This window comes from Aquila chrysaetos, assembly GCF_900496995.4.
Source record: "Aquila chrysaetos chrysaetos chromosome W unlocalized genomic scaffold, bAquChr1.4 W_unloc_1, whole genome shotgun sequence".
NCBI classification, from domain to species: domain Eukaryota; kingdom Metazoa; phylum Chordata; class Aves; order Accipitriformes; family Accipitridae; genus Aquila; species Aquila chrysaetos.
In genome coordinates this window covers 1400926-1425257 of record NW_024470321.1, presented here as the reverse complement: position 1 = coordinate 1425257, position 24332 = coordinate 1400926, and the positions used below count along the sequence as shown (strand labels likewise).

The 24332-nt window shown below is 40.3% G+C and overlaps 1 protein-coding gene across 2 annotated transcripts in view; it reads right to left on the bottom strand.

Moving 5' to 3' along the window:
• LOC121232877 (guanine nucleotide-binding protein G(q) subunit alpha) overlaps positions 1-18676 on the bottom strand; it is a 129231-nt gene extending 110555 nt beyond the window's left edge. Inside the window, exon 1 of one of the 2 annotated variants that reach the window (XM_041121378.1) lies at positions 18116-18676. In XM_041121378.1, coding sequence (XP_040977312.1) covers positions 18116-18251 — 136 coding nt within the window. In that variant the 5' untranslated portion in view covers positions 18252-18676. The remainder of the gene's footprint in view (positions 1-18115) is intronic. The other variant, XM_041121379.1, reaches the window with a different exon arrangement.
• Between the last annotated feature and the right edge of the window lie 5656 nt (positions 18677-24332).

Here is a 24332-nt window from a genome sequence, read left to right as displayed (position 1 = left end):
AATTAACAAAACAGCTTTTTCAAAAATATCTTTAACATATCTATTTAGCATTATATTTAGGCTTCCAAAGTTCCTTAACTAGTCAGATTTGGCAGTACAGCAATAGTCTGCTGTGAATCTGAAGACCCAAACTTGCAGACCCCTGAATGTGAGGCAGAAGATGATAGAGCAATACACATACTATTACAAAAAGTCACTCATTAGGTATGTGATGAGAACACATTTTCTACCTGGAAACTAGGGCTCAGAACTGAGGCTTTGACTTACACTCCAGATGTGCATCCTGCTGTTCTTTTTGAGAATTTCACTGATTATCCTTAGCGGGGCCTTTGTCAACGACTGTAAGACATGTTCAGTCTGAATTTCCCTTCACAGCAACAAGAAAAGAAAGAATGGTTTGGGATTTAGGCCCAACTCCACAAATGCAAAGTCTCTACATATCTGCTCTGCTGTTCTGTATTTCTACTGTGCAAAATCCATACTGCCTCTGGTTTTGACATTTAAGGTCCCCAGAAGGTTAGGATTTTGCTTCTGACATCCTAAAGCATCCCATTGTTGACAAGACAAAGGAGTTTAGTCCCACATTCTTAAGCACCAGAGTCCAGAAACTAAAACATCTTTTTACCAGAGTTTTATCTACCAAAGCAAGCTTGTCATACAGTGTGAGGGCAATTTCTCTGCTTCAAAATACAGACAGGAGGCAATAACCTCTTCTGCATAAAACAGCTTAGTCTTTAGCAGAGTCATGCTGAATGTGGAAAAGTTTTAATTCATTTGCCTAATACAATTCAAACTCCTATCTTCAATCTCTCAAGAAAGCAAACTCACTATCAGTCTACACTGCAGTATATCTTCCTTCCATGTATTAAAAAGTAGGAAGCATCATCAGATAAAAGGAACCATGTTCTCACCATCAGTCAAAAGGTAGAGTCCTGGCTTCTGATTCTGCCTTGACCTCACAGTTCTTATTATTTATACATGTACCTACTCACTAATCCTATTCTGCCTAGGCTTCTAAATCAGGTCAATGGGCAAATAAGTCAGGTACTGAAGTGCTCCCTGATGGAGGACCCAGTTCTCTCTGAGAATCCTGGAATCACTTGAAATAGATTCTTCATCTACACAATGTGACATGATGAGGATAAATGCATGCATTCAGGTGTGCAAGTCTGCCAATAGCTGCAGTGTGAGGAGCCAGTAACTAAAGACAGATGTACCAGAAATAAACGCCTTGAATTTCAGTGGTTTTAAACAGACATTTAGAGGAGACAGTGACAGGACCTTCCATATACACATTCAAAAATATTAGTCAAAATTATTTCCAAACACCAGTATGACTGCATAGTCTAGAACATCTCATAATAAGGTTTTTCAGAACAAATGACTACCGGTGCCACCAAAAATATTAGCACCTCTCAGTAATCAGTACAAAAGGGTGAAAAGTTTTCGGCCAGTTTAGAGAGCTGAAATGAGGGGTCTGCTAAGTACCAGAGCCAGCACTGGGGGCAGCAGACTGTGTGCTGAAACTAGGATTATTTCTTCCAGCTGCAGCAAGATCAACCCCATCCTCTTGCGGAAGATTGCTTCCGTCAGACAACTGACACATGCAAACAGCATATACAGATAATGAAAGGGTAGATTTGCTGATTAACTAGGTTCTTTTCAACACAGCCACACAATGCTACAGGTGAAATAAAAGCATTTTTGTCACCTGCATTTTTGCAAACTGTTGTAAATTTTCTTTCCCCCCTCACTTTTGAATAGCTATATTTAATTGTTATATTTTGTTTTCTTGACTTCTGGTTCCTTTCATTTTCTGAACTATTGCAACTTATTTAAAACACAACTTTTTGTCTAATTCTTCATGAACATTTCTAAGCTTCAGAAATATTTACAAGCAATAGTTGCTGGATTACTCTGCTGTTTTACTCATGCAAACTAGTTTACAGAAATCTCTATATTTATATCCTTTGTTGCATCTTTCAAGGAAGTCCTATAAATAGCAATTTTTAATGGAATTATAACAAGATGATGTTCCCAATATATTTAAATGTGAAGCTTAGTTCAGACATTTAGTGAAGTCTGGGTAACGTGAAAATCTTACTACTCCTTGGCAAGCATTTCTAGTGCAACATAAATTACTAAAAGCTACCGCTTTGGTACCTTGGTCACTTCTCCATCTCAGCGTATAAACTGGATAATAAGATAGATGGGGAACAGTATCATCTACAAGAGTAATATCTCCTTCCTCTTCTCTCCTCCCCCAACTCGAATACTTAGTGTCAAGTATGATACTTTTCCAAAGAAAAAAGTTGTTATATGAAAATACTGACCCAGAGTCCTCAGTTGAAGGCAAACTCCTGATCATTTAGAAATAGAATCATCCAGCAAGATCCAAGCCATAGTAATTAAGTGGTTCAAAGACAAATTGCAATGTTGGTCTGACTCCCTGATAATTTACAATATCAAATGCGCTATAAAGCAAATGGGAAAGAAAAAAAAAACCACACACACACACACAAAAAACCCAAACACTAAACACCACTACCAAAAAAAACCCAACACCCAAAACCTAGATCAGCCTGAATCAGTGTTTTGTTTGAGAAATGATGGTGAGTGTGGATCCATTAAATTGATCCAGGAACAAAGCCTAGTGTCATTTCCAGCATTTTTATGAAGAATTATAATTACAATGAGATTACTGGGAGGAGAATAACACCCACAATATTTATCATTACAGAGATACTGTTAGCTTAAGAAAAGAAGAAACACTCCTAGGTGACATTTATGTCACAATATAGAATTGCAATAGTCTGCATTATTAGAAAAACAATCTACCTTGCTTGCTGACAGACTTAAAGGACTGCCCAAATCCAGAACAAGATTACTGTGAAAGCATTAAATGCTTGAATTTGCAATATCAATTGGTCAGGGAGGTCTTCCACTTCAAAAAGACTTGGAGAGAATCATTTTCCCCTCTGCTCTGAGAGAAAATGCTAAGGAAAATAATTAAATATTTCCTGTCTGGTTTTAAGTAGCCTTCCTATAGACTTAATCTCTTCAATTAAACTATCCAAATTGGAAGAGAGTGAGAAAGATCCTGACCCATGATCTCCAGAAAGAGGATTCATTAGTAAGGCAATTGAATAAAAAAGGAGAATGGCAGGAAAACCTTCATTTACAACTGCAATCCTAAACTTAATTTCTAGACTTCCTCATTACAGTCCTCTCAATGAAGGAAACCTGGGATATTCTAGAGTACTTCATCATAGGAGAAGATATATTCGAAAACTAACAGGTTCACTATACTTGGCTGGAGGAAAAGTGCACACCTAAAGCTTCAAGGTTTTTTTCCATTTCTTCTATTCAATAATATGGAAGTTATTTTGTGTGGGGTTTTTTTAAACAATTTATTCTGTAGAGAAAGAGAGACTGAAAGACAAATCTTTATAGCAAACAAAGGCCTTAGTACATTTAAAGCAGGCTACTGGGAAAGGACAGGAAAAAGATAATCCAGTATTCAAATGGATTTTTTCTTATCATTTATGGATTTTCAGAGAGAAAGAAAATAGTATAGCATCAAAAAGCCAACTCCACTAATAGCCATTATTGGAAACAGCTAAGGAGAGCCTGGGAAATGACTTGTCATTATTTGCTTTTTCAGCTCAAGATGCAAAGAAGTTCCACAGATTGAGGGCTCAGAAGATCACTACAAATAAAAACAAAACACAGGGATATAAAAGGAAAAATCAGAAGTCTGCCTGCCCTTTTTAGAAAATAATGGCAAAGAGCCAAGCATGACTACTTGACGGCTAAAGGAGATCTCCTGTTTGTTGAGGCCTAACCCTCTTCAAGGATTTCACTGCCTAGTTACCATAAGAGCACTGAGCATCAGTTTTACATTAAAAAAGGAACCTACAGATAGATCTTGGCCTTTGCAAGATCTCCTGACTTTGTAGCACATTTATGTTAGCGAGAGTGTTGGGAGGGAAAGAGAAGAGAGTGTTTTTATCTTGTGTTACCTAAAAAAGTTTTTGTTTTGTGCACAAAGGGAATTTGCTGGCAGTAGACAGAGAGCACCTGAGCACTGGGCAGAAGAACCAAGTTTTTTATCATGATCAAGCATTATTTATCAGGATGTGTTGGTACTGACCTGGGCTTATGTGCACAGTATCATTAAGTACTTCACATACGGCATTAAGGGCATTGCCAACCTGTGTGTACCTGAGTTGGAAGGTCTCAGTCCTGCTGTGACCACTCCATTAGTAATTATTTGCCAAACCCCTTGCACAATGATGCTGACCACACTGGAGATACTGACACCAGGTCAGTCCTGAAGGTGCCTTGGCTTACAGTCAACTACTTGAAGCTACATTCTGCCTCAATCCTGTAGATGTTCAGGGCTCAGTTGAAACATAGACCTAGGCTACCCAATAGAGCCCATAATCCAGAGTAACAAGATATCCTGCTGTCTACCCCACATGATAGATTACCGGCACAGAGGCTGCTATTCCCTGAGAAGTGTACTGGCTTACTACTGCTGGAAGCCCTCCAAACTGCAGAACTAAGGGTTTCACTAATTTTCCTCAAGTAGCCAGTCACAGTGGCCCAGGAGTGTCTGCAAAATAATCTTTTTTAAATCCTTTAGCACATGAGCAACTGATAAGTGAGGGGCAGCATAGTAAGATTCCAGCCACGCTAATTAAAGGTCTGGGTGAACTAGCAACATAGCTCATACACATCTGCAAGATGATGCTGCAGCACATTCACTGTGGACTCACTAACCCCAAAATCCCTGCCCACCAAGCAGAATGAGTCAGGGGTTTAAATGTTCTACTAGACGAGGAAACTAATTTCCAGGGGGTAAAGGAGCTCAGGCTGCATGTGTCAGTGCTGGAGAGCAGGAGTCAAATCCCAACCATGCTTCAGCTGTGTTCATCCACATATGAAAATTATGCACAACCTGCTGGTCACCACAAGCACATAGGACAACGTAGTCCCACAGGCCCCAAATCCTAATTTTGGTAAGATTAAGTCTGGCCATGACCAAAAGCTAGACTATGATCAGAGAGAAAAGGTATACTGTAAGCATCCCAGACTCTTCCACTTGCAGTTAAGTCCTGGAGCATTCAATTCCTTCAGGAGAACCACACAGCTGTTAAGGACACACTTGAACCCTTTGCAGACAATGCAGAAGGCCTTATAACAGTCCTCCAAAGTCACTGTTTCTCAAGGTGTAACATGACACTTTTTTCATATTTCACAGAAGTGCTAAATAGCTGCTGCCAACATTCACCAAGCATTGCCCCTTGCACAAAGGCATTGGTGTATAGTCATATAGTGCTCCTGAGGTACATGAGCCACGAGCACAGTGCATATAGTACATAAGATAAATGTGCAGGTATCCCAAGGGGTAGGTGCATACGGCTGGGATAGCTATTCCATTAAAGTGCACTCTATTTGGATCCCTGACAATAGATCAAGGGACTTGCATAACTATATTTAACACAGACAATGACAGCAAAATTGAACATATGTGAACATGTCATCTGTGAGTATCCACTGATGATACTTCAGTTTTACTATCAAACCAATAATTTTGATTCTTCCAAATCATAAATATCTAAACACCCCACATTTATTAGCTTGACACCCAATTTAAACAACAATCCTGTTCCATATCAGGAGAAAAAAAAACCACCACAACACCTAGAGGTGAACTCCTGGACAGGTAAAGAATATACGATAGAGAGTTTTGTTTTGGGGAACAGTCACTGGACATATATGGAAGATGGAGTTGTGGAGTTTGGATAGTTCTCATTGTTAAAAGGAACAACATTCAGAAAGACAGACCAGCCAAAGAGGCCAGAGTATCATTTCACTACTGAAAGGGAAGATTGAGAGGGAAAACAATAGTGCACTTATTTGGCAGAAAAAAAAAAAAAATAATAAGATTAAAATTAAACAAAGCATCAAATTAATAGAGGAAATTCAACTGCCTGTACAAAAATGCTAGATGTGTAGGTGATAAACCCAAAAATTAGCTAATATTCAGATTAAATTTGAACAGGGAAGTATAACTGAAGCAAAGATTTACATGAGTGAAAGTTCAGCGATTAACATTTCTGTGCTTGAAAATTGGCTTCTAGCCAGTGATATTTAAGGTTTTCAGTTTAAATTCTAATAGATTGTATTGGGTTTGCATGGCAAGGTTTTGGTAGCGGGGGGGCTATGGGGGTGGCCTCTGTGAGAAGCTGCTAGAAGCTTCCCCTGTGTCCGACAGAGCCAATGCCAGCCGGCTCTAAGACAGACCCACCGCCGGCCAAGGCCGAGCCAATCAGCAACAGTGGTAGCGCCTCTGGGATAACATAATCAAGAAGGGGAAAAAAAAGTTGCGGCAGCACAGAAACTGCAGCCAGAGAGAGGAGTGAGAACATGTGAGAGAAACAACCCTGCAGACACCCAGGTCAGTGAAGAAGGAGGGGGAGGAGGTGCTCCAGGCGCCAGAGCAAAGATTCCCCTGCAGCCCATGGAGGTCCACAGTGGAGCAGATATCCACCTGCAGCCCGTGGAGGACTCCACGCCAGAGCAGGTGGGTTCCCGAAGGAGGCTGTGACCCCGTGGGAAGCCCGTGCTGGAGCAGGATTCTGGCAGGACCTGCGGATCCACAGAGAGAGAGGAGCCCACACTGGAGCAGGTTTTCTGGCAGGACTTGTGACCCCGTGGGGGACCCACGCTGGAGCAGTGTGCTCCTGAAGGACTGCATGCCGTGGAAGGGACCCATGCTGGAGCAGTTCGTGAAGAACTGCAGCCCATGGGAAGGACCCACCTTGGAGAAGTTTGTGGAGGACTGTCTCCTGCGGGAGGGACCCCATGTTGGAGCAGGGGAAGAGTGTGATGAGTCCTGCCCCTGAAGAGGATGAAGTGGCAGAGACAACGTGTGATGAACTGACCGTAAACCCCATTCCCTGTCCCCCTGCACTGCTGTGGGGGGTAGGTAGAGAATCCAGGAGTGAAGTTGTGCCCGGGAAGAAGGGAGGAGTGGAGGGAAGGTGTTCTGAGATTTGGTTTTATTTCTCATTAACCTACTCTGGTGGATTGGCAATAAATTGAGGTAATTTTCCCTAAGTTGAGTCTGTTTTGCCTGTGATGGTAATTGGTGAGTGATCTCTCCTGTCCTTATCTCAACCCACAAGCCCTTTGTTATATTTTTCTCTCCCCTGTCCAGCTGAGGAGGGGGAGTGACAGAGTGGCTTTGGTGGGCACCTGGCATCTAGCCAGGGTCAACCCACCACATAGATACAAAAATTAATACAAAAGCTGGAGCCATGACAGATGACCAAGTCACAGCTGATTTGACAGACAACTAAGTGGGGCTCTTTAAACAGTTAAGTTTAATGAAAAGGGAAGAAGGTAATAGTCTCCCAGGGGTACGTAACTGATGCTAAAAGTCTCAAGCAAATGACCTTGGAATTTCTGTATTTCAGAAATTATAATTTTCTAACACAGAAAAGCACCATACAGAAATACATCTTAGCATAGTAAGAAAAAGAACTTGTGGCAGAACTGAAGTAAAAAGTAACTTTTAGAGGATGTGATCATGACTCGATTACATTTGCTATGTGCAAGCAAAAGAAGTCCAAAACCAGTAGTACAAATACTTCCTGTTTCATGAGAGATACTTGAACAAAAGCCAACAGAATTAGGAGTGAGAAGAACTGCATTTAAATTTAAAATGGGAACAACTGAGAGTCATTTCAGAACACTTCATTAATTAGCTAGAGGGCCTCAATTCCACAAAACAAGCAAGCCTGAAAAACAATAAAAGCAGTCTGGATAACAGGGGAGATAAAAAGAGAAAGCTGAAATAGGTAAGCCAAAACCTTGGGAAGTATTAAAAATTGGGGGGGGGGGGGGGGGGGGGGGGGGGGGGAGAGGAAAAAAAAGTCAAATTAAGAACTCAAGGGTTCCAGAGATTATTTTTTGTTGTTGTTTTTTAAACTTCACATTTTCATACAAAAAAAATACTTAAAACAGCATTAGTCCTTTACTAAATGGATATTAACATAGAAAATTCACACATAGTTTGTAAATATTTATTTTGTTTTTAGGGAAACACAGATCATATTTAAAGTGACAATGAAAGAGTTTCCACTACAGCAGTTACTGAAGATGTTACAGAGCAGTTACTAAAGTTAGAACACTGTTACTCAGCAGGTCAAGACACCTCTTATCAAAGAGTTTTAGAAGAACTGACTGAGAAGCCCTCCTGCCTTATAAGTCTTGAAATATCACCAAAAAAAAAAAAAAAACCACCACCACACAAGGATGGGAATGGGATGAGAGACAGATTGCATACCAAGAGTTATGCAGTTACAACAGTTCTAATGGTTTGGTTTATAAATGCAGCAGTTCTGAGGAACTAGACTTCTGCTAAGCAACTGATTTGGTGTCATACAACAAACAAACGTAGCACACATTAGAGTTGTTTGAGCAGTAAGTATTAAATTACATAAGAGAAAGTCCTCGGACAGCTCTGTTTCTAATAGGATCCCAGTGATACCCCCATCCTGATAAGAAACTTAAGTATCTTTACCCACAAGATAGAAGAAAAATCTAAAATTATTACTGACAATACCTATAGGTGACACAAAAGCTGTGAACTGGTAAATTAAGAAGAGGATATGATGTGAAGTAATTGGAATAACCCGTAAACCAGGAACAGGCAGAGACTGTGCTTCTGAATACAGCTAAATGTAAGGTTAACTATACAGGAACAGAGAAAGCACGTTGCAAATGATGAATGAATCCACCCTGAAAAGCAATTCATTTGAAAAATATTTTAGTTATGGTAGATAGTCATCTAAACACAAATAGTTTGATGCCATGACTAAAAAGGCTGTTGTATTCCTTGTAGAAATCTCAACTAGCAGAAGAGAAATTTTACTTCTGTACTTGTAGTAAAGAATATATACGACTCAGTGTTCATTTCTCATTGTCTGTAATTCAGAAGTAATGTTAGAAAGGATTAAAAACAGAACTATAAGAATGATTAAAGGATTCAAAAATTCACCCTACAGTTAGCATTAGGAAATCAATTAATTTAGCTTCAGAATAGATACAAAGATTAATGAGTATCTTGGTCTCGGTTTCTAAGTGTCCACTGGTCAGATATCTAATATCAGAGGTCAAAATAAACAAGATATAATAACAAGTGACTAGAAGTAAATCCTGGATAAATCCAAGCTAAGAACAGGGACAATGTTTTACAGGGGAAAATTATTTTTTATAATATACCAAGAATTGTGCAAGTACCTCCATCTCTAAGAATTTTTAGCTCAAGACTGCATTTTTTGCCCTAAAATTAATGGTCTTGGTCATACATTTCCTATTTGAAGAAAAAAAAAATATCACAGAGTCGTCTTTTCTCTTACAGGTTCATATATATCGCAAAAGCTTCTGTACAGGTGAATTCATACACCCACATTGACCCTCTAAAAGCCAATGGGCAGGTGAATGCTCAACACCTTTAAATAGTGGGCCACAAGTTCAACTACTTGCCACTGTAGAAGATTAACCCTCAGGCATTCACATTCACTCTCTCCCCTCCCCCTCAGAACCTGCTGAAGATGCATAAGCCATTCCTTTATTTTTAACACTGTGGTGGGTTGACCATGGCCAGCAGCTAATCATAGAATCATAGAATCATTTAGGTTGGAAAAGACCTTTAAGATCATCAAGTCCAACCATCAACCATGCCCACTAAACCATGTCCTGAAGTGCCTTGTCTATGTGCTTTTTGAATACCTCCAGGGATGGTGACTCAACCACTTCCTTGGGCAGCCTGTTCCAATGTTTGACAACCCTCTCAGTAAAGAAATTTTTCCTAATATCCAACCTAAACCTCCCTTGCTGCAACTTGAGGCCATTTCCTCCTGTCCTATCACCAGCCACCTGACAGAAGAGACCAACACCCACCTCACTACAACCCCCTTTCAGGTAGTTGTAGAGAGCGATAAGGTCTCCCCTCAGCCTCCTCTTTTCTAGACTGAACAGCCCCAGTTCCCTCAGCCGCTCCTCATAAGACTTGTGCTCCAGGCCCTTCACCAGCTTTGTTGCCCTTCTCTGGACACGTTCCAGCACCTCAATGTCTTTCCTGTAGTGAGGGGCCCAAAACTGAACACAGTACTCGAGGTACGGCCTCACCAGTGCCGAGTACAGGGGAACAATCACCTCCCTGCTCCTGCTGAGCCCCCACCCAGTTACTTGCTCACTCCCCCCACAGCAGGATGAGGAAAAGAATCAGAAGAGCAAAAGCTGAAAACTTGTGGATCAAGATAAAGACAGTCTAATAGGTGAAGCAAAAGCCACACGTGCAAGCAAAGCAAAAAGAGGAATTAATTCACTACTTCCCATCAGCAGGCAGATGTCCAGCCACTTCCTGGAAAGCAGGGCCTCAGCATGTACAATGGTTCTTTGGGAAGACAAATGCCATAACCATGAACATTTCCCCCCTTCTTCCTTCTTTCCCAGAGCTTGTATTGCTGAGCATGACATCATACGTTATGGAATAGCTGTCCTGTCTGTGTCTCCTCCAAACTTCCTACCCACCCACACACACACACTTATTCACTTGCGGGGGGGGGGGCGGGCAGAGTGGGGAAAAAAAGAGAAAATCTTGATACTGTGAAAGCACTGCTCAGCAGTAGCCAAAAAATTGGTGATATCAATACTGTTTTAGTCACAAATCTAAAACACAGCACCATACAGGCTGCTATGAGGACAATTAACTCCATCCCAGCCAGACCCAGTACAAGCATTTAATTTTTGTTGGTCTATGACATGAAGTGGCACACATAGTGCTTAGTAAATCCAGTATCAGAGTAAATAAAAACAAAAAAAGTCCCATATTAGATCCTCAGTTTTCCCAAGCCTGATAGGTTCCTAAAAGTACAAGGAACGATGGCATCTTTCCCAACTTTTATGCATTTAAGTTTTTCTGGCCTTATAAGTTAGCATTTGCTGCTACGGAAACCTTCTGTCTGACTTTCTGGCCAACTCCCATTTACCCAGAAACATGGGTTGAAATAATTTCAGGCATTCTTATCCAACATTCTCTAACATGAGCAAGAGAATTAACATTCAGATTAAAGACTTAAGAGTTGAAATACTCTCACAAGTATAGATTGGGAGAGGAGTGGCTGGAGAGTAGCCCTGCAGAAAGGGATCTGGGGGTGCTGGTTGACAGCAGGCTCAATAGGAGTCAGCAGTGTGCCCTGGCAGCCAAGAGGGCAAACCACATCCTGGGGTGCATCAAACAAAGCATAACCAGCCGATCAAAAGAGGTGATCATCCCTCTGTATTTAGCGCTGGTGCGGCCTCACCTTGAGTACTGCGTGCAGTTCTGGGCCCCACAATTTAAGAAGGATGTGAAGGTCCTTGAATGCATCCAGAGGAGGGCAACAAAGCTGGTGAAAGGGCTGGAAGGAATGTCCTATGAGGAGTGGCTAAGGACTCTGGGTTTGTCTAGTTTGGAGAAAAGGAGGCTGAGGGGCGACCTCATTGCTCTCTACAGCTTCCTGAGGAGGGGAATTGGAGAGGGAGGTGCTGATCTCTTCTCCCTGGTATCCAGTGATAGGACACATGGGAACAGTTCAAAGCTGCGTCAGAAGAAGTTCAAACTTGACATTAGGAAACATTTCTTTACTGAGAGGGTGGTCAAACACTGGAACAGGCTTCCTAGAGAGGTGGTCGATGCCCCAAGCCTGTCAGTGTTTAAGAGGCATTTGGACAATACCCTTAATAACATGCTTTAACTTTAGGTCAGCCCTGAATTGGTCAGGCAGTTGGACTAGATGATCATTCTAGATCCCTTCCAACTGAAGTATTCTATTCTATTCTTAAATTTAGCTTGAAAAAAAAAAAACCAACCAAAAAAAAACCAAAACACCCACATCTATGTTGTTCCTGGAACTTCCCTAGTAACTTTTAAAACTTTCCAAACTGTAGTATCACTTAGACTCATGCTCTTCAGTATTAATGTATCTCATTTCTTTGCATGGGGTTAACACAATACTTAAAGCCTGCTGCACGCTTACTTATTTGATCTTAAGAATACCGTATATATGGCTTCATAGTATTTCCTACATTCAAGTCTTTCCCCAGATTTGATATTGCTTTCTTGCTCTTGATTTTAAAAGTCTGACTAGCAAGAATAAGTAGAGCAAATAAAAGGTGAATGTTGAAAAACTTCCCATAATTTTATTAGCAACAGTTGTTCATAGTCTTGTTCAAGTATGAGAACACATCTTTCCTGAGTGTTATTCCATTCAGCAGAGCAAGAAACACACATCTACCTTATAATGCTATTTTCACACCTTCCTGGGATTAATATGACAATCTCTGCAAAATTACTTCAAAAGAAATGCTGTCCCTTATGAAATTGCCATTGCCTTTATACACCAACAAAAATAATTTGAAGTAGCTAAAAACACAGAATTATTTCTTAACATTACAATATATACCCAAAAAGTCCCTTCTCAAGAGATTCCTCTGTTCAGCATATATGTTTCCCTCCTGTACAAATTCAATACTGTTTTTAATGGGAAGTACAAATTTGGGGTCCCTTGGCTTTTTGACATATGAGCAAAATTAAGTTAGTCAGAATTCTTTGACTACTGAGGTTCTAAGCTAATTTCCATTAACTACAGTAGATCACTTCTAAAGAAGGAAAATCAAAACAAACAAAAAAAACCCAACCCACAAGAAAATCCTTTATAAGGGCTGAAAATAAAATATTCCTTTATCATGCATTAAAAAAATTAATATGCTCTTTTCCAGAAAATGTGAAATCATGATATCACATTGATACCAAGATGACAATTCATGTTATCCTCAAAACCAGTTATTTTTATATATGGATGTATATGTCTATATATAATAGACTATATCAGTGTTTGTCATCCAGAATCAAATTAGATAACCTTAGAAACAGCTTCTCCAAAGTAAGAGATACTTACCAGTCTAGTTTCAACACATATCATCAAGATTTATATTAAGTATTTGTTTGTTTTCTAATCATAAATACATACTGTTGGAACTACCTAAAATTATTTTCAAGTGTTCAGTGCGAATATAAGTATGGATCAATACAAGATAATAAGAAAAGGTTGCAATGCTGTTTCAAAATAATTAAGTTTTCTGCTTTAATGAAGAGAAAAGAAAATAGCCAATTAAAATACACTATCCAATATCAGCATTTTTCTCTTGTGTGCATAAAACTGAAACATGCATAGTATCAGTTTACCTACTTATATAAATAGAGGAGAATGTCTACTTGCATAGGTATTTCAGATTACAGCAGGGAAGGAAGATTCACTGTTGGCTTGATGGGCCCACTTCCTCTTCAAGTTTTTTTTAAGTCTAAGTCTAAGTCTAAGTCTTTGCTAATTCACTGAGTTCTTGTCCTGGTTTCAGCTGGAATAAAGTTAATTTTCTTCCTAGTAGCTGGTATAGTGCTGTATTTTGGATTTAGGATGAGAATAATGTTGATAACACACTGATGTTTTCAGTTGTTGCTAAGCAGTGTTTAGACTAAGTCAAGGACTTTTCAGCTTCTCATACTGCCCTGCCAGCAGAGGCTGGGAGTGCACAAGAAACTGGGAGGGGACACAGCAAGGACAGCTGACCCTAATGAGCCAAAGGGGTATTCCATACCATATGACATCATGCCCAGTATATAAGCTGGGGGGAGTTGGCCAGGGGACACCATGGCTCTAGGATTGGCTGGGCATCGGTCAGCAGGTGGTGAGCAATTGTATTATGCATCACTTGTTTTGTATATTCTATTATTATTATTACTACTATTATTTTCCCTTCCTTTTCTGTCCTATCAAACTGTCTTTATCTCAACCCACGAGTTTTACTTTTTTTTTTTCTGACACTGGGTGGGGTGGAGTGAGCGAGCTGCTGCATGGTGCTTAATTGTCGGCTGGGGTTAAACCAGGACAGTTCTTTCAGCTAACACAGGTATTTAAAAAAAACAAACAAACAACAAACTAACCCAACCAAACATATATATATATATCCTGTAGGTTTGGAGAACCAAAAAAAAGTCTTCCAGTTAAGACTAGTTGCAATTCATGCTAAATTCAAATGGTTTACCTCCCACCTGTTTCCTTTGGTAACATATAGAGAATGAAATGATACTCATATTTGACACCTTGCTTCACTGACTCATCTGCTATTTCAAATAGAAAGAATACCTTTGCCTTAAGAGCCATGTTTTGCACATGTCACAATACCTTCAAGCATGATACAAAATAGCAGACACACTGTCAAGCCCTCCAATACTTAATTTTGCCAAAGCTTATAGATATATAGACATAGCTAGCAAGATATTGCTAATTATTTTCTTAGATACTCCAGATACTTTCCTGATGAGAAAATAATGCATAAGTATATACAGTGTACAGGCATAGTATGTCCAATAGTGAAAGTTCATGGCTACAATCTAACATTTAGGCCCAAACATTGTTTTCTGAGACCAGGCAAAACTTCCACTGATGACAGTCAAAATGATATACATAGAAAGCTAGAGCACATGGCTCTTACTACTTAACAATAAATACATACATACATGCTTAAAACACAAGCATGCAGAATACTGTACATTGTTTGGTACATACCAATATAAAACACCTCATTTTTTTCGTACTATAACATTAAATGTTTTTACAACAGCAAACAACAGATGGATATTAACAACTTTATGCTCTGGAGAACAATCATAAGGTTTTACAAAATGTTCAGTAGTAATGAAATCCAGAAGAATTTGAAAAATACAGGAGATGAAAACCAAATTCAGTGGAAGACTGAATTTGTTCCAAAGTACCTTAAACATTACAGCCAAGTTATGCTAGCTGAACTATTACTATGTCTTTGTAATACACTTTAGTGCATATGTCAGAGTTCTCACTTTTTAGAATTATAATAAAAAAGATACTTTGCTTAATTTTTAGAATAGATTAGAACAGGACAATGATGTTCAATGCAGTACCTAAAAGTGTTATTTTAATGTTTAATCATGGAGAGGGTTTATTTTTTAACTAACAATTTAAAATAATCTTACCATGCAAAAAAAGTTTTCCAGAAATTACTTTCAACATTTTAAACAATTTGATCCCATGAAAAGTAAAAAGATATCATTATTAATACACAAGAAGGGTGTACACAGCATAGTGTGTGTCACACAGTAACAGTAACCTACACAGTTAGGAGGGAAATATTTCACTTTGCAAGGAAGCACTTTAATTTCTACAAGTTAAGGAGGAAAAAAAAAAAAAAAAAAAGAAAGAAATCCTCTTTTCTGACCCAGAATTTTTTCTTTATATTTGCTACATATGTGCATTTGTATGTACATCTAATTTTTAAACAAGAAAAAAAATGCGGCATAGATATGATCATTTGTTCCTTAAAACCTTTTGAGTTAATACCTTTTACTCTGCACTTGCAACAAGTTCAAAGAGCACACATGGTCAATTAACACATATCAGCTTAAGCTGTGTTCTCTCCCTATGATCAAAAGGATATACCTTTGTCCCATATTCAAAAGCCTTTAACCCACTTAGGCTTCTAAGTCCAACAACATTTTTCGAAGCGGGACTAAGAAGTTGGCACTTTTGAAAAAAGTTTGCCTAACATTTACATAAAATAGAGTTAAGCAATACTGCTACTTTAAGTTTTGAGGGACAAAGATATGTAATGGGACAGTAGAGGTCAAGTCAATTAAAAAAATGGATAACTTTAAGCAATTTCAGACATTTATGTTCCCAGTCTCACCATTTTAATTATTATTTTCCTATTTTTAAAATGGTTTTGTCCATCTCAACCATATGAATGACCCAAACAACACAAACTTAAGAACTGAACAAATGACTATGCTGGGGAAGCAGTGAGAGTGACTGAAAGAAGTACTGTCAGATACCCAAGAGAAACCCGCTAATTAAAACAAATTTTTAGAAAGTTTTGTTGTAGGGGCTTTTTTTTTTTTTAGTAAATTGAAATTTGAATCTCTATCCAACCCCATGACTTCAACAGTGGTTCACTGCTATACTGCGTTTTACAAGATGAGATTATTAACTGTTAAACAGCTGCACATGCACAAACACTTTCAATTAAATATATGACTGAGACTGATAAAGTACAATATGAAAAATGTGTACACAATAAAAATTTCTATACTGGTTTCTACTCAAATACAGATATGCTATTAAGCATGAAGCAGAATGTTTACCTCGGTTTCTCATACATCATGCTTACATCTTCAGAAGCATGGTTTATACTGATACTGATATATGCAGAAAACGTTCATACAGGCAATCAGTGAGTTTTCTCCAAAGCTAAGTGATAGCTTCTTATCTATTTGCTCTGAAAACACCTTATTACATTTGGTCTAAAGTAATGCCACAATTAGGCCCTAATCTACCATTATCCATACACTTAATGTTACCAGTGGGTGGATCTTATAAAACAATACAAGTTCTGCACTACTGATTGTAGAACCAAATCTCTGAATTCCTTCTCTGGGTGGTATATGTTGGTATCATTCAAAAAGTTTCATGCATTTTTAAAAACTTGGGAGAAACCTCTAGCATTACTGCAAGAAAATCAGGAAATGCAGAAACAATTTGGACCTGAGTAACAAGTCAAACATCAACTGCCTTTCCTGTAACAAATGTATATAGTTAAGTAATTATACTTAAACATCCATAAAATTAAACAAATGCAAGCTATCTGTCCTCTATTTTATCTTGGGTTTGGATCTTGAAATAGCCACAACACACACTTCCATCAAACAAAAATTAGGCCAAAATGAGACAGAATGTTATTACTGGTAGCATTGTATCTGTCTCCACCCCTCCTTTTTCCACATCAGTTAAGGATCCCAATACCTTTCTCCACATACAGAAGACCAACTATTATTTAAAGTAGGAAATAACACATTAATAAGCAAGCATTAAAATAAATTCTGACTTCCTTTCAACTCACCTTATTGAAAAGGCAGTTTATTCCCCCAATATAAATCATTACTTTCATGTACATGATCCAAGACAAAATTCTTTAGCATAAACACCCCACATCCACTTGGAACATTCCCATTCATCCACACACCAAACACTGGTGCAGACATATTTCAATGCCTGCTAGTCTAAGGCAGAAGCTGTATTACCACAAGAACTACACAATGTAGTAGAGCACATCAGATATAGACAAATGTATTTTAATTCAAAAGGCTTATTTTAACACAAGCCAAATTCCTATTAAACAAACATTGCCTTTGCACACTTGTGGCTCCAAAATAACAACCTCTGTTTTAATTAGAGAGAAATTATATGAGATTTTTATTTCCTTAACAGTGGGTGGATTCCAAAGGTATTAAAGATCCTGTTATCCTCCAGCATACTTAAGGTTACTCTTCAGCTTCATGGGTGCATCTGGGTCTTTATGGTTTCTTTCTCCTTTTGCTTTAAAAATCAGTCTACAGTCCGGGCATAAGCCCCTTATTCCAGTTTGCCTCCTTAAATAAAAATCACAATTTAAAAAATGCAACCGGTGACCCGACAACCTTTCCAAGGCTCACAGAACAATGCAGATATTAAAGCCTGTCACCATCAATCTGCAAAGCAACTCCCCCTGCGAGTTATTTCATTAATCTGCTTCCTTAACATCACTCTCCTACACCCATCATCGCCGATATTCCCCCAAAACCCCCTCACCAACCATCCTTTCCCTCTCCATTTTGGAAGTTCAGGTTCCCTACCATATCAAACCCACCCATAGGAACCACAGTTATTTACCCAGCTACAAGCGCCTCCGTGAAGCCTTCACACGGACGCACACACACAACGCGACGGCGGAGGAACGACGAGCGGGTCACCGTCGCCATCGCCACGGCCGCCCCGCAGCGAAGGTGGCGAGCGCCCGGGGGAAACCGAACCGACCGCGCCATGTAACGCACCGGTGGGGCCAGCCGGAGGGAGCCCGGGGCGGCGATGTCTGGGCTGCACCCCCAGCGGCACTTAAGGCGTGTGTGCCGACTACGGCCCGCACTCACCCAGCAGCAGCAGCTTCAGTTCCCGACGGGCGTCCCGTTTGTCCCGGCGCAACTGCCGCTCGATCTCGTCGTTGATCCGCCGGGCTTCCTTGGCCTCCTCGCTCAGGCAGCACGCCATGATGGACTCCAAAGTCATTCTTCCTAACTGGTTCAGACACAACCCCCAACCCCCACCCCCCACCCTAAAAACGCGCGCGCGCACACACACACACCCCCCACCAGAGCACTAGCCCCGGGGGACGCAGACGCTCTCTGGCCGGGAGCCCCCACCCGGGCACTGCAGGGCAAGTGCAGGGAGCTGCCTCGATGGCACACACGGGCAAGAAGAGAGGGAGGCCCCCAGCAGCAGATTCCCCGTTCCCTGCCTCTAATAGTCGCCGCTTCCAACTCCTCCTCTAAATTATGCACCAAGCAACATGAAAACATCCACCACAGCAGCCGCGGCGGCAGCAGCGCTATCTAGGCAAGCCAAGCTGCTCGGCACAGTCACCCCTCTCCCTCCTTCCCTCACCGCTACCTCTGCCACCGCTTCCTCCTCCTGCAACCAACGCGGTCCCCGAGTGTCCCTCGCAAACCACCCCCCCACGGAAATACTAATGGCCGTTAATCCCTCCCTCCCCCCCCACTTCCCTGTCGCTCCCTCTGTCCTAAAGCGATAATTGGGCTCCTCCGAAAGTGGGCAAGCCTGCCTCCGCTCGGCAATCTCAGCGTGCGCCTGGCGGGATAACTTCCTACGGTGGACCTTTCTTCCAGGCACGGTCGCTCGCCCCTCTCGCAGGGAGAGCTGCTACCAAAGAGCTGTTGTGGCTCGTTCCTGCCCTAACAGTAAGAAAGAGAGAGGGGGCGGGTAGAAAGGGCGCCACCAGAGAGTAAGAGAAGGCAGGCAGAGACTGGGGTATGCACACTGTGAGCCCAGCTCGCCGGGCTTTTCAATGGCTTGGCTCTGCGGGCGTGGTGAGGCAGAAATATGGCGGACTGTCTCTCCCGCTGCCTCTCCCACTCTTCTCCTGCGCCGCTGCACGCCGGGAATAAGCGGCTGGTGGAGCAGGAACTCCCAGGATGCTGCCCCCGACCAAGCCCGGCGCTCGAAGGCCGCCCCTGCCAGGTCTGCAGCCGTCGGGGAGGGGATGAGACGGGAGGGGAGCAGACGGTCTCTCACACCAAACGGCCGCGAGGAACACAGCCTTCTCTTATTTGTCCTGTAGGGCAGATATTTTTTTACATTCTGCACGTTTTATTTGCTTTTGCTACCTTTGGTTTTAGTCGATAATGCACATTTTTATTATACCCTTGCATTCTCTTCCTGGAAGAGATGTCTTCGGTTCATAGAGAAAGGGGAAAAATGTAATAATTTACATGAGGGGAGAAGTATCTTCTCCACCTTCAGCTGGAAATTAAAATGTGGGGGATAAAAGTATACTAGACACTAGTAACTTTTTATGCTGGTAATCCTGAAAATGGTATTTGAATAGTTCTGTCATATACAGAAGAAATAAAAGACGTTTACAACAAATAAAAACAGTAGGATACTTCCCTTGCTTATAAGAACCTAATATTCTATCAAGGCATCAATATATTGCATTTTATATTCTGTTGTTGTGACCTTTATTTAACCAATGCTTTTAACTACCATCCTTTTTCACAACCCCAGACCAGCTTGCTTTCGATTCCAGTACTAGAAAGCCTGTCTTAAACATAACCTTTAACATAGCCCCAGAGTGATAGCACACAATTTGATGGACATATTAAGTTCTAGTTTTCATGGATTTGTAAAATATTTCAAAATTCCGACACCTGCCCTACCTTTTCCCACCTCCATATTAAATTAGCTATCTGGGAATGTTGCAAAATCTTCCAGGAAAGTCATAGTAGTCTATTAAGTAGGTAGAGGGGTGCATCACTCTGTATCTTCTAGTTTCATGTGTGCTGTCCTCTCCAGTACCTGTTGTCATCTGTTTTGAAAATCACGTGCTCTTTCTTACAACTGTTCATATACGCTGACGATATCAATTGAGTCGAGTCCACCATAAGGTGTAAGACTAAGAGGAAATTAAAAAATGAAAATGTAATAATCAGTAGAATAATATAGTTCTCAGTTTTTAAAGCATGAAAATGTCTTTTGTTACTTTAAAAATGCATGATTTTTGTTTAGATCTATATTGTATTTTTATGTATAATGTATAAAAGCATTTGAGAAAATTTGGAATATTTTTACAAGTATGTTTCTTATTCCAGTAAATGAATATGTGAATTTTATTCTAAATTCTGTAATCCTATTTATTAATCAAAAATGATATTTCAGTAAAAGCATCTTCTTTATTTACCTGATGTGGATTTTAAAATTCATATGTATGTAGGTATATGTATGTATTTATCTGTCTATCTTGTGGTCCCAGATTAATGTGTTAATATTAAATTCAGTGATAAAGATTTCTATACATTGAATTACAAATATGATAAATGTAAAAATGCAAATAAGTAACCAAAGGGAAAAGTTTTTTCTTCATGAAATAAATTGTCAACATATCAGAATTTCCTCCTAAAAGTTGTGGCCCAAAAAGATGAAAATGGGTGTGTGGTGCAGGTTACAAGAAATATTCAATGGATGTACAACTGCTCTGTGCCTGAAACATTGCTGCACTGAGTTCAAGTCCACAGCAAACAGCATCTGGCATCAAGTCTAAAGAAAGGCTATGAATGGGTCAATGAATTTGTGACATATGGATCAACTGATCAAAATCCCTCCCCAAACTGAGGGCACAGCAGTCCTATGAAAAAACTACATACCTCAAACAATATTGTAACCTTCCCCAATAGATGAAGTCTGACTCAGCTTTCTTAACCAACTCTTTTACATGCTCAGTGTAGAAGGCATGAGCACTTTGTGTACCTCAAATGTGAAACAGTCATTTAATTTTGCATTTTTAGTGAGAAAAGACACCCCAGGGGCCATAAATTTAATCTGTATATACCACTCCCATTGACATCATGGATTCAAAATCACTACTTAATAAATATCTTCAGATTCTTAATGGATGAGCCATGTAGTCCTGAATCAGGCATCAGCTGATAGCCATTACACAGTTTTACCCATTTGCTTTGTGACTTAGTGGAAGTTAGAAGAACTCCCATAACGGACAATTATGTGATAATAAACCTATGAGGAATTTTTTTTCAGCCCTCATCTCCATAATGGTTGGCTTTTGTTTTGAAACATGAAACAACCTTTATAAATATTTTATCCTAATAAGAACTGTCAATAAATGACAGATACAATTATTACCCATGCAGATTATTATCCATAGATATTATCCATACTGTTACCTAATCCTGTACAGATACTTCCTGATAAACCTTCCCTGTAACATTAATAATTTCATATTCCTCTATCCAAGTAATGTCTTATAGCAAACCCATTGCCTGCGAGATGTTTTAATGTTTCTCACTGTCACAGGAAATTAAAAGTTAAAAGTGAGACTGTCAGAGGGAGCAAAGTATGATATTAAACATGCTGCATCTTCAGTATTCTTGCTCACAAGCCAACAAAGATTGGGGAACCACCACACTATCATATTTGTATCTTTCTTTGCACTAATCAAGCCCAGTCTTTCATTTTTTCCATATACCTAAAGATATTTATTGTTTGAGATATGTTTTCTGTGATGTTTTGAAAGATTGCAACTAGCATCTGAACTTGGTACTCGCATGACAGTAAACCAGCAGACCATATATAACAGCATTGTTGATTTTTATTGTTAGTCAACATCCCATCTTAAGCAATGGAATATTTTACAAGTCCTTTTTGGTTGCCATTGTGCATTAGGAAGATGTTTTCACAGTGCTATGCATAATTATATCTCAGTCTTGAGTGCTTACAATTAATTTAGAGGCCATCAGTATGTCTGAGTAGAGCAAATTACCCTTCCAGTATGCCTTCCTAATAATTTTTTTTTTTTAGAAGAACAAATTGTATCTGCTGGTTGTCTACTGTTAAATGAGTAACATTCAGTATTTGCAATTCCTTTCAACTGAAATAATCAGTTTGTTCCAGTATGTTGTTTATGAGTTCCCCAGTGATATTTATTTAGAAGTAATAGCTATCTGCCAAGGTCCTAAGGTATAGACTAATGACTAAGAAAGGGTTAAAAAAGTATTTTTTAATTTGTTGACAATGCAACACAGAAAGGAAAAGAAAATACACACAAGAGAAACTATCAGAAGGGGATTGCTTGCCAGGCAAGTATATAGCCTCACTCCTATGTTGTGCATAGAGCTGGGTTCAGTACACTGCAGATGTATCCTACGTATCTTTCTGACTATATAGAACATTTGAAAGAAGGAAAGTTTGTGTATGTATGTATATATATGTTTGTGTAAAACTAATGGGAGATTTTATTTCTTGAAGAATGTTTAAACCCTGTTACAACTTCCCTCACTTGTAAAGACTAAGGCATTTTGAGAGCATTTAGGTAGAACCTGCTGGGTTTTAGTGATGTGCCTCCCTCGGGGCGACACCCGTGCCCCTGGGCGCCCCTCTCTGAGGGAGAAGGGAAGCCAGCCTCCACTGAGGGACGGCCCTGAGGAGGTGCCACGCCCCTGCGGCGCAGCTGCGACGCCACCTGCCGGCTAGAAGGCATGCCACTGCCCCGCGCAGCCCGGCTTCCCTGCTGACCCGGATTACCCCCCGTGAGCCCGCGCTACACCAGCCAGGGCAGAAGGAGGGAGAGAGAACGGTGCCCAGGGTACACACGGTGATCCTGCCCTTTTCCTGTTCCTTCTTTGAAACGGGAATAGTAACTTATCCCTCTGTCCCTCACTCAAGGACCCTTATGATGTTATTATCTTTGCTTTTCAGTTCAAATCCCGAGCGGGGTGAGCATTAGTTCTCCTTGGCTTTGCATGGGGAATGGTACCTTGTGTGCTGGTCACCTCGCATTATTCTGTATCTGTCCTGGGCACCCAACAGGGGGCACATTGCCATATTGGTTTACTGCGACATACTAGCTACTTCTAGAAACTGTGCCTTGTAGCCAAGAGAAAATCCTCTGTAAAATGTCTCCTTATGGCCTGTTATTTGTCTTCTGGTGTCTCTACTGAAGAGAGGTAGTTTGAGGTCAGGGCAGTATAAAGTCTTGTCCACAGCTCAATTTTCCTCTGGCTCAAGAGTGTAGGGAGAGGCTGATGAGAAGGGAAGGTGCCATGGCAACTGCAGGGGCAAAAAAGACATGGAGGCCTGGTGCCAGGCTCTGTGTGCAAGATGGCTCCTGTGGGCAGCGGGCTCATGAATTAGTGAAGTAATGAATTAGCAAATTCACTTGTTAGACTAGTCTGTACAAAGGGGATTGAGCCCTTGTTTGATTTGATGGTTGGGGTTTTTTTTAACTTAATGAGCTCATGAAATAAAGTTTGATTTACAGAGTAATCTGTCATGTAAATTTGAGAGATTCAAGTGGACTGTGACAGTGTGAGATGGCTGCCATGAGCAGTGGGCTCTGTGGGTGATATGGCTTCTGTGGAAAGAGGGCTCTGGTGCTCACAGTGCAGTCAAGTGGGACAGAAAAGACAGAGGGAGATCCTTCCCTCCATCAACCTCTGTTGCTCCCTTCCCTACTCTGCACCATCTCATCCTCTTCCTCTCTTTTGCCAGCTCTAGTGCTCAGGAATTACATTGGAATAGGAGTTGCATTGGCTTCCCAAAAGTTCAGATGAATCTTAGAACCAGTGCAAGGGAAATGGCAGGGAGGTGGGACCACCCAGTCTGTGGCAATGAGCCACTGGATCAGCTGCATCAGCCAACTGTTCCCATATAGTCCACATAGGTCTGGTGGAAAAGGATCTTAAGTTCCAGCAATGAAAAAACACTTGACATAGCCATATGACACAAATTACACCACTACATCGGTAGAGTACAAGTTGATACCACAGTAATTCAGCAGCTCAGAAAAGGGAGATAGTTAAGTGTTCAATATGAGCATCTGCCACTTCTTTGATGACTTTTTTCCTCTTGTTTATCTACTGTCTTTATCGTGAAATGGATGCCAAGCAACCTAAATTATAAATCTGTATTTTGACAGCCTAGGAATACTGTCACTTCTATCAAGATTCCTTTTATGCTTATTTATCACATTTTTCAGCATTCAAGTACATCTATCCTTTCAACTTCTTGAATTAGCACTACTTTTTAAAAGGCAGCTTTTATTCTTTATAGGGTTTTTAT